General features: G+C 35.3%; 1 protein-coding gene across 1 annotated transcript; it reads left to right on the plus strand.

Moving 5' to 3' along the window:
- Positions 1 to 2,708: 2,708 nt before the first annotated feature.
- On the plus strand, positions 2,709 to 11,457 carry AMBN (ameloblastin). The gene is made up of 10 exons (XM_006917280.1): positions 2,709 to 2,762; positions 3,751 to 3,801; positions 5,117 to 5,164; positions 5,682 to 5,792; positions 7,067 to 7,303; positions 8,195 to 8,233; positions 8,486 to 8,545; positions 8,645 to 8,689; positions 9,096 to 9,140; positions 10,933 to 11,457. Exons 1-10 carry the CDS (start codon positions 2,709 to 2,711, stop codon positions 11,455 to 11,457), a joined length of 1,215 nt encoding a protein of 404 aa, XP_006917342.1.
- Positions 11,458 to 11,737: the final 280 nt, after the last annotated feature.

Here is an 11,737-nt window from a genome sequence, read left to right on the forward strand (position 1 = left end):
TAAAAGACATTCACATACACCCCATTTCCCTATTTAGCAGTCAGTTGGGAAGTTTAATCCCATGGATTTAGCATCAGCTTCCATGCAGAAGAAATACCTTTCTTCAGGTCCCTGCTCTACCCTCTTTATAGCTCATGTACCTAACTGCCAGTACTCCTCCTCCTATAACACACACAGTATCTTTGTGGTCCCCTGTTTCTTGTACTTTCTCCCACACACACACTCAAAAATCACCCATTTATTGAGCACCCGCTGTACAGCAGCTGCCCCGTCTTCATTATCTCACCAAACCCTCAACAGACTGTGTACTAAACGATTATCCTTATATTGCAGAAGAAACTGAGGCCCAGAGAGATTAAGGAACTTGATCAAGTACTAGAGCTAAAATAAAGGGAAACAGAGAGGGAGAGAGAGAGAAAGAGAGAAATCAAAAATAACACTTTCCATTTCAATAACATTTTGCTGTTTACAAAATGTATTCACATTCCTTATTTCTTTGTATCCTAAAAATAATAAAAATAATTCCATTATCAATTGGAAAAAGAGTTTTTCAGGGACACTGTCAATAACATTATTTGAAGCTTGTAGGTTTACACTTAGGTAGGAAGATATCTTTCTTCCATGATACCAGCTCTGTCCATGTTCCCTGTAATTGGCAAGATCCCTGCTTTCCTAAAGAGAGTACTGACTCATCCCTTCCTAAGAGACTAATCTTAAATGCTTATCCCTCCTAGATCTGAAATCACACCTTCGCAAAGACAAGGAGGGGCAGAGAAATAACAAAAGCAGCTAAAGTTCAATCCATATCCAAGACATTCTTATCTGTTTGTGGAGAAAAACCCATCCATGTTGATGTTAGCCTGTTAAGCAACATAAATATGTTACTAATCTGGCTTGATACTAAATGCCTGAAAATGAGTCAATCTAAAGAGTAAATTGAGAGTTGAACTCATCGACTTGATTGGTTCATGCAGAATGTTCCGATTTATGCCTCTCTCCTCCAAAGAACATACATCAAAGGTCTACCCGAAGTGATTCTTTCAGAGGGTCCAATCGAAATTTCTTTAAAAGTTTGACTATCTCTAGTCTATCTTCAAATAAAAAAAGATCTAGGAAATTCTGAGGAAAAAAAATTATAACATTATTTATCCAATATTTTTACCCTCTCTTTCAAGCCCAGAAAGTTATTTTAGTGTTTTCCTCTAGACTATGTGCTGGTCTAGAGTAAGGGAGTCCTTTAACCACAACAAACATGAGAGTGGAAATTGTAAGAATGCTGGAACTAGGTTACTAGCTTTATCTGCAGATGAAAACCTGCACAAAACAGATAATGGTTTATTTTGCACCTATTTTACATATATTTCCCCCACCTCGCCAAAATGATTGTCTTCAGGACTTATGTTCATTATTCCTTTATGTCTTCCCTGCAATCAAGTTCTCCGAATAAATACAAGGGTTGAGTTACAATTAAAAATAATGAGACTCTACTGGGCCAATGTCCTTGCTTGCAGTAAATGGGTGTGGGCTAATTGTAGGAGCAGAATTGGGTTTTTTTTTCCCCCATTTTGCTTCACTTTGATTGGTGGATTGGCACTTTAAATAAAGGTTTCAGGTGTTCCCTGAATGAGAGATACAGAGCGAGTACCAGGCACACACAGCCTAGAAAAAAAAGTAATCTTTTTTTCTTAGAACTATCTTGGTTGGCATCATCAGGCCCTGAGAGGACAGTGCAGGCCAGCATTGAAGGTAAAATGTGATTTTATGATTTCCATGTGATTCCTGTAAGTTCTTATTTCCTATCTCCAGGCAGCTTTTATAAAGAGGATTTATCTTTGTCACCAGAAACTGAATAATAGTTTACTGTAAACCATTAGCATGTTTCAGAGAAGACATGCCTAATACCCTTCCAGCTACAGAAAAAAAAAGACTTACCTATGGACTTCTTTTTTTTTTTATTCTTTGTAATTATTAGTGACAGTGCCTAATTTATAAAAGTATTGAAAGATAAGCAAATGTCTTGGCTAGACAGATTTCCATTCATGGAAGAGTAAAGAGCCTTTTGAACTTATAAAATAATTTTAAAGAAATAATTCATTTTAGAAGGAAGAAAACAATTTAGAGACATATTTTCCACTGATATCATAAGAAATTTAAACATTAAGTTCATTCTTATTTTTAAAATGTAAGTTTGGTCAAGGTCATCTGGGTAACCTAAACATGGAATGATATACCCTATATCTGCAAATAAAGGTTTGTTATGAAATGATTGTTGTATTACATTTCAAATGCATTTCAAAATTTATTCTGTAAGGAAACAAAGTATAAACTTATGTGAATGATACTGAATAGACCAAAAGTTCATGTAGTGAAAAGGATTTTCAAATTCATAATTTTAAGAAATGAAACACATTAGTTAAAGAATATGCATGGAGATGGTTCCTAAAGGTTCATGTAGGTCATAGCTGGGTAAAAAAAAAAAAACTTGGATATTTTTTAATTGTTTGTCAATTATTTCCTAAAACTAGTGAATACAAATCAGTTGTTCGGCAACATTTAGTTTTGTTTTTGTTTTTGTTTTTGTTTTGAACCTGGTTGTGAAGAACAGAGACTTGGCTCATTTGAAATATTGTCTTTTAACCATTCTGAAATAAGAATTCATCTGATTTAATTCTCCAATATAATTCTGTTTCAGATCTCACTTTATAAAAATGAAGGACCTGATATTGATTTTGTGCCTCCTGGAAATGAGTTATGCAGTGCCGGTAAGTCAGAATCTTCTAGAGTACATCCTAGAAGAGACATTGTCATACATCAAACAACATCAGAGGACGTGGGTTGAGTCTGGGCATGTATTCATTTGAATTAATCCAGTGATATAGTTCCTACCGAGCCAAAAGTTGTAGTTTCCCAGACATCAGTCTTACCATCCAAAAGCAATGTTCTATTCCAAAAGATATTTAAAATATTTCAAAGTCACTGTCTATGTCTTATTCCATTCATTAAAAGAGACTTATGTGGTCTCCACAATATCTTGGCACAATTTTATTATCAACTACTTGCTACCATTGTGAAATTGAAATGGAAAGATGAAATTTCTCCCAAAAAAGTAAAGTACATTTTCTTCATTTTAAAAGAAAAATATTAGCCAAATTACTATGGTTATAAAACAGCTAAGTAACTTGTCCTGTAGTTGAATCTGTCCAAAACATCTTTTTGTGTACTGGCCAAATTTTGAACAATCTGCAATCTGCTCCACACACACACACACACACACACACACACACACACCCCACTTCTGTCTACACAGCTAACTTTTTCCTCTACTGGGAATACTTACTTATATTTATAACTCATTTCTCTCTATTCATTCTCAAAACTGAATTATTTGGAGAAATTCATGCCATGACTCAGAGGGTGGAATTTTACCTATACAAAAAAGCAGGAGGTGGAGAATGACAACGTATGCTCAAGAAATCCAAATACATTTAGTGGAGACTCCATAAATATTTGTGATATAAGAAGGAAGGAAGGCATTAAAACAAAATAGTATTAAGATGTAGACAAAGGGTAGATGATTTGTGTGGGAGCAAAGTTATTAAATAGTATGTTAATTCCCCTCAAATAATTTAAATTCTTCATTCTGCCCAAAAGTTCAAATCAAATTGTAGCCTCTCGGGTATACTTTCTATTTCTAGTGGGTAAGGAACTTCTCACCAACAAGAACTCAGACTTATTCTTGTTTCCATTTAGGTGTTTCCTCAGCAATCTGGGACACCAGGCATGGCTAGTTTGAGCCTGGAGGTATGTATTTTCAGAGCATTTACATTTAATATTTACATTTGGATATTTCTGATAAAGGAGAAACATGATGAGCCACTTCTCAGTTTTCCTAGTCAGAAGTCAGTTGCTATCCTCCTGTGCAGTTCTAGAGAAACTTATGACATTAATTAGAGCCTCATCTTATAATTTTACTGTAATTTTAAACTACCATGTTTTAGTCTTTAGAATGTCATTTGTATGTGAATTGAAACAATACTAATATTTAATACATAATTATATATACATTAACATTACCACATTAATATAATTACTACATTAATTAAAACACATTGTTCTGAAGTCACAAATGTTTTATACTTAGTTCCTTCTCCTTATAGTATCTTATATGATAAAGTTCCTATGAAGAAAATTTACCTTACAAAATTTAGTTTATTTATAAGAACTCATAAATAGCATTAACATTGTACTGTGGTACCTGCTGCATAATCTATGCTAGTCTCATTGTGCTTCTCATAACTAATATATACTCTGTTTAGAAAACTCCCAGCAAAATAGAAATGTTTGACCATATTAATAGAAAGTATTGACAATTATGAATAGAAAAATATTTATGAAACAACATATTTTTCACAAGGCCTTGCAAAAATTATTCATGTGTTGACAATCTGAAGGCAATCAATACCTATATTGATTGGTGCTTATTTCACATGGAAGCTAATTTCACTGGGTTATTTTTTCTCATTTTCTAGCTTAAGTTTAATTCAAAGCATTCTAAACCTCATCCCATTAAATTGAAATTGACTTTCTGGTGAATTGGTGGTATTTTTGACAATCTGTCTGCATAACATTTTCTCCAAATCTTTTGAATTTTTTATTTTGAGAACGTTTTTGTTTGGAAAGGAGGTGGAGGTTGTCTTATTTTGTTTTGTTTGCCTGCTTTTTCAAATTCCTCTTCAGTTTGAATTTTAAAAGGCAAAGTAAGATAAAAGGGGAGAAAAAAATCAATAAAGCCATGTTCTCATGATTACATTTATATTTCAGTCGAATGAGCTATTTTCCCATATTTCGATGTGATCTCAATTACATAATGCTTTCTCTCTTTTAATTATTGATAAAAAGCAAGATTATTATTTTAATAGCAATAATAACACAAATGGCAGAATCACATTTAACATTTCCACTTTTCAGTGGTGATTTATGTCTATTTCTATTTTATTCAAATTGACCCACCCCCAACTTTGTGCTAATAACGCCATATGTTGAGAAGATCAGTTTTTGTTGTACAAAAAGGAACATATGTGGTAACCACCAACCCACTTTTATTTTTTCTTTATAGACAATGAGACAGTTGAGCACCTTGCAGGGATTAAACACGCTTTCTCAGGTAACCTTATTTTCAAATATTTCTTACTGCAAATATTAATGGTGATGGTGGTAGTGATATTAGTAGCAGCATTGTCATTCATAAAATATGTTTGTGAACATATGATATCCTAAATATTGGAAGAACAAATGAGTAAATATTGGAAGAACAAATGAGTAACAAAATAAGATCCTCAGATGAGATAGCAAGGGAAAATAAAAACAATATTAAATTTTCTTTAGTTAAAAATAATCTTTATGCATTATCAATTTTATTATACAGCCCAAAATATAAGTGCTTAAAAGGCTAAATCTCAAACAGAATTATGGGAATATTGCAGTCTGGCTCAAAATGAAATGTAAGTCTTTTGGAAGAGAATGTTTACCTATTCATATTAATTAACCAATATCACTCTACTTTCGCTATCTCTATACCGTCTATAGATTTTTCAGAGAATCAAAACCAAGTTCAAGCCAATATTGAAATATAAGCATGTGTGTCTCTCCCTCCCCACCCCACCCCCCGCCCCCATCTTTAGTATTCAAAATTCGGCTTTGGGAAATCGTTTAATTCTTTGTGGATGCACGGTTTCCTCCCACCACATTCCTCTTTCCCATGGATGAGACCGAGGGAACACGAAACTCAACAGGTAAGTTAGTGCACTAATATGTTTGGAATGTCGAGCCTTAAAATCTTCTCCTACTTACCTTCTCTAAGTTGTGATTTGCATTCCGCAGACAGGTAAGAATAATGAACAAAAAGTTATCTAAATACCAAGTAAATCAAAACTTATTACTACTGTGTTTGTTAGTACTATGGAAAATTTAAAATAAAATGGTTCAAATTTTCAACCCATTGGAATATTTATTTCAAATAGGAAGATCTAGCCTCCAAAATAAAAGACGTACATTAAAGAAATTGGCAATAACAATAGCTAAACTATTCTCAAACTGGAAACCGATTAAATCTTAGGCAAATCTCCTTATGACCAAGATTTCTGAAGCCATTGTTCAAAGGCATGTTTAAAATGATGTCAAAGTCCTGGTTAAAACATCATGAATCCTACAGCAATCAATAAATACATCAATCAGTTAAACATTAGGTGCCTAGTAAATACCTAAACCTATTGTAGATTGGGAGTGAAAGTGAAAACATTTAAGAATGGCTCCAAGGCTCATGAAATTTCAGATTTGATGGGGAAATAAGACAAGATAAGGTGTGACAAGATGCTAAAATGTGAGGTATAAGTAATGAGTGGGATTAAGTGATGAAAGCGCTAGGAATCTGGAGGTGGTATGAGACTTCCAAGCCACTCTGAGGAGCTTGCAATCAATTTAAAAATAACAAGGAGCAATTCACCACAGATAATTTCAAAGAAGAGCAACAAAACATGATTGTTTTAACAGGAATTTTTCATTTCAAACAGGCTTCTATAACATACAGTATTGCCCACCAAAGCCACTTTTAGTGAGACAGTACATTATGTTAATGGTGACTCTTTCTCCACTTGATTGTTCCCAAAATGGACTGCACGATGCAGAAACTTGATTGCTATTTTACTTAATTACCCTTTCTCCTTTCATTAATTCAAGAAAACATATTAAGTATCTATTATGTGCCAGAGTATGTCAAGTCCTGGGACTGTACAGATAAATAAGATGTATTCCCTCTCAGTTGACTGAGGACAAAGATTTATTATTAAAAAAAAAAAATTGTAATTCAGTCAGAAAGTGGTAAATAGAGATACGTGGTGGCAACTATGAGAACCCAGAGGAAACAACTCATACTACCAAAAAGTTCACATAGCTTCCTATCTTCTTGAGCAGACTCTTCCAAGTAGAAAGCTCTTTTACTTTAGATATTCTAGACACCATAGTTCAGTGAGTCATTGTTTTCTGACACCGCTTTCATATTTCTTTGCAGTATGAATATTCTTTGCCTGTGCATCCCCCACCTCTCCCATCGCAGCCGTCCCTGCAGCCTCAACAGCCAGGACAGAAACCTTTCTTCCAGCCCACTCTTGTAACAGCCATGCAGGCCACAGCCCAGAAAGGAGGACCTCAGCCTCCAGTTTACCAGGGACAGCCGCCCTTGCAGCAAGCAGAGGGGCCAATGATTGAACAGCAGGTGGCACCATCAGATAAGCCATCAAAGGCCGAGGTAATTTCTTTCTCTGAAGTCAGATCAGAATCGCCTACTAACTTAATGAAAGAAACCTGATTTGCAGAGCACATTTAACTATTCAGAGAGCTTTCAGATATAATGCACAAAAATATAAATATTTTTTGAGCATTGACATATCTGGGAGTAGAACATAAGTACCCATTCCTGTCCTTTGCCATCTGAGACACAGGACATGTACTCTAAAAGACTCTGTGCCTATAAAACTTGATTTCTTAGTTGCAAAAGATAAAAGCTTTCAGAGGAAATAGGGAAGGCCAGAGAAATCTTTTTCTGTGTTGAAAAAGACTGAGAAGAGTGATTGATTCCTCAGCATTGTAAGTAGTATTTTGAATTATTATTTCTCTATCTGGTAGCAGAGAAGACAACCATGCAAAAGTATCTTGTAATAATGTACAGAAAAGAGTGATGGACAGAAAAGGAAGATACCATGAAAGTAGAATGCTACAAGCAGTTAACATTCCATCCTGACTACAATCCTATAAAGACAGATATTATTATCCTTTTTAAGAAGAAGACAGACTTTGAGAGGTTATAAAATTTTCCCAGTATTACACAAAATTAAATGGCAGAGTCAGGATTCAAATCAACCTGGTATGCTCCAATTCCAAAACTCATTATTTTCTACTCTGCAAGAAATAGTGAATCCACGATAGACATGACTCATCATCTCCCTGCCCGTGCTCTTGAATCATGTCAATAAAAGGCAATTGTAATCTTTTAGTTTGTACCGCCCGCCTCCAAGACTAATGACAGTAAAAATCAGGAAACTCATTTGGGATTGTTTTATCATGTTCATAAATGAGTGTATGTTTGGTTCACTTTGTCTATTTGATACTTTAGTAATTTTAGTATTTACCTATGATGCAGCTACCAGGAATGGATTTTGCTGGTCCACAAGGTTCATCAGTAAGTACAGATCTCAATGAGACTTTCTCGAGAAAAATATCTCTATACTTCAAGAAAGAATAAAAATTTAAATTGCCTATTTATTATGAATATGAAATATAATGAGTTTCTTTTTCTTAAATATTAAATACTTCTTTGTCATACTAATACATCTGAAAATATATTTCATATAGCTCTTAGAAATGGCTGTAATGGAGGTTTATCTGTGTTTTAGCAAATAAGAATGACTTATTCTCTTTCTTCTATTTAAAGATATTCCCAATAGCCCGTTTGATAGTTCAGGGACCAATGCCACAAAATAAACCATCTCCAGTAAGTTTTTTTTTTTAATACTACTTCTCTGTTTGTAATTTACTTAAAAATTTTTCTTTTAGAAAATGCATTTTTCGTGATTATTGTATTTATATTTAGCTTTATCCAGGAATGTTTTACATGTCCTATGGAGCAAATCAATTGGTAAGTCTATATCCCATAAAAAGTATCATTTTTAATTAAATGTTATCTTGAGCACTAAAACTATAAAATCCAGGCCTCACACAATAACTTCCATATTCTCTGAATGCCTGAGTTAGTAACTGAAACGTTAAAGAGGTAGACTTCCTATTTGGATAATTCTGGGCAGACTTACACACACACACGCACACACCCATGGCATTAAAAAAAAAGGTAAATTTTCTACCTGAATTATCCAGACTGGCTGCATTTATTTAATAATGGTTCATCTCTCCACTTTATTCTGCCTCTGGAAACAGCATTAATATTAAGGTTTAAGGAGAAACTAAATGACTTTTAACTTTCTCTTGAGTAACTACAATAGTAGTCAGCTGGTTCATAATATGATGCAGTGTTTCTTTTTGAACAGAACACTCCTGCCAGACTTGGCATCATGAGTTCAGAAGAAATGGCGGTGAGTAATACCTTCAAACTTTTCTTAAAATTGTGGACAAGGGATAACAATCACAGATGACTGGCTGTAAGAGACATGTGGCCATGAATATACAGCATGAGACTCAAGACTGTTTCACTCCAAAACCAAAAATTTGATTCCAAAGCAGCGTGCAAAGACTTCATCACATTTCCCACATAGCCATTTCTGAGTCATGACCATTCTTGCCCATAGGGTTTTGCCCCTTTCATGAATATGAGGGGAGAAGAAACCTCTCTTGAAAAGTCATTATCATTGAACAGCAAACACTTCAAACCAAAACAAATTCAACTGCATCAAAAATCACTTAGACCTCAAAACTGAGAGATTTTTTTTAAAAAAGAAAGTTAACCAAGTTTAAAATTTGATTATTATAAAATTCAAAGGGCATTAACAAGTTAATTCAAGAATATTCTTATTTTATCATTATCATGCATTTTACAACTTTAAAATGTGAGATCAATTGACACACAATTTGACTATTTCTCTCAGAAATTTCTTCATGTTACATGTATTAGAACACAAAGCAAAACAAAACAAAATCATACTGAATCAACAAATCATTATCAACTATAAATCCTATCAAATTAACAAACATATACATATGCTATCACTGAAAGAAAATTTGCATCTCAATATTGAGTGCCTTCTGTGAACTAGACACATAAAAAGATATGACAGAGGCAAGTAAAGGCTCCTGTTCTCAGGAATTTTATAATCTAATCAATAGAAAATATAGATACTTTGGCAGAGAACGTGAAAATCATGTGATAAGGGTAACAGAGCGATAAGAGAGAGAAGCACAAGGACAGTTAGCCCAGCCCAGGGGTTCAAAATGCCTTTCCTGGAAGGGATAATGTAAAAAGCTGAGAGTGGAGAGCCAGGAGTAGGTAAAGTATTGTATCTGTATTACAACAACACAACTGGTCAAAAATTCAAGTAAGGGTTAATCATCATGTTGTAATATTTTTTTATGTTCTGCTTCATTCTCAAAAGCTTTTGCTGTAGTTTATGAAAAACACACAATAAACATAACCAAAAAAATTTAAGTTAGAATTTAAAGTGACTCTGAGGAAATGAGAATACAGATATGCTAGTTACAAAGCCCTGCACCATTGCTGTGAATAATCAGAGATTTTGGTTTCGAAATTTGGGGCAGCAAATGAAAAAAAAGAAACATGATCAATTCTAGAATTCTAACTGTCCACAGGAAAATAACATTTCAGTTCTCAGAAAAATCAAGTTTCTTTTTCTTATACATATTCTAAAAAAAAAAAAAAAAAAGGAAAAGAAAAGAAAAGAAAAAAAACTTTACATGGGGCTTTATTCATTTGGAGAATACTGAGAAATGTTATTGAGAAGGTCCGCAAAACATCCCTCAATGCTCAGGAAAGGATTGGTTTTGTTTTATGATGGTATTGCCCATTACAGCTGCTTATTATTTTCTTAAAATTAAATTCAAATTATCTTTTGCCTATAGACTCAGTTCTGCTCTGCTTCTCCACGTCTTTTCTTCCTACCCTTTTCGTTAGGTATGGCAAAGGTCTTCATCTCCCTTTCACAGCAGTGGGATTCCCCCACCCACAAAAGTGCAGAATTCTCTCCCTTATATTTCAAAGCCAGTTTGGTGAGAAATGTGTTTACACAAAGCTGCTCAGCCAACTCCCTGTTTCCTATCAATTTTTTGTTTTCTCGGTGAATCTCACCAGGTTTGATTGCGTGGCATAGTAACAGTATGAGCCAATGGTGTCTCTGATCAATGGTTTTCTTCCAGGGAGGCAGAGGAGGCCCCATGGCCTACGAAGTCATGTTCCCAGGATTTGGAGGCATGAGTCCCAGCCTCGGAGGGATGCCCCACCATCCAGGCATGGGTGGGGACTTTACTCTGGAATTTGACACCCCAGTCGCTGGAACCAAAGGCCCAGAGAAGGGAGAAGGAGACGCACAAGGCTCCCCAACGCCAGAGGCCCACCCGGCCAATCCGGAAAACCCAGCTCTCCCTCCAGAGGGAGTGCCTGGTGCCCTTAGAGGGCTTCTTGCTCTCCCTAAAGGCAGTGTTTCTGGCCTGGCAAGGGGCCCTGCAGGGCAGAGCGTGGGACTCCCTAAGGTCACCCCAGCAACCGCTGACCCACTGATGACCCCTGAATTAGCTGATGCTTATGAGAACTACGGTGCTGATACAACCACACCCCTGGGAGAAACCACCATGGATACCACAGTGACCCCAGATACTCAGCAAACCTCGAGGCCAGGAAACAAAGCCCAGCAGCCCCACGTGTGGCACTTCCAAGAGCCCTGAGAGCTTTGAGATACCAGCTACTTTCTGTATGCACGAGTTCCCCAGCTTTGTCCCACAGCATATCTTTTTGCTAAAACATTTATTACCCTTCTGCAGCAAAGGCATTAAAAGTACTAAGCATATATTAATAAATACAAGAAATAGTGTAGGTTCCCTTCTTGCTTTCATTCTCTTATTGAAATAAAATGTGTCAACCTTCTTTGTGATTTAGAAATGCTATTAGTCTCTGCATGTGAAAATCACTGTCTCTTAGCTGTCTTAAGCATTATAGAATTTCTCT

The sequence above is a fragment of the Pteropus alecto genome, unplaced genomic scaffold, assembly GCF_000325575.1.
Source record: "Pteropus alecto unplaced genomic scaffold, ASM32557v1 scaffold237, whole genome shotgun sequence".
NCBI classification, from domain to species: Eukaryota; Metazoa; Chordata; class Mammalia; order Chiroptera; family Pteropodidae; genus Pteropus; species Pteropus alecto.

Excerpts from the sequence above, each read along its gene's own strand:
- AMBN (XM_006917280.1), top strand. The coding sequence starts at position 2,709 with ATGAAGGACCTGATATTGATTTTGTGCCTCCTGGAAATGAGTTATGCA. Across the intron at positions 5,165-5,681 it reads GATTAAACACGCTTTCTCAG|TATTCAAAATTCGGCTTTGG; the intron begins GTAACCTTATTT and ends CCCCATCTTTAG. Across the intron at positions 5,793-7,066 it reads GGGAACACGAAACTCAACAG|TATGAATATTCTTTGCCTGT; the intron begins GTAAGTTAGTGC and ends ATTTCTTTGCAG.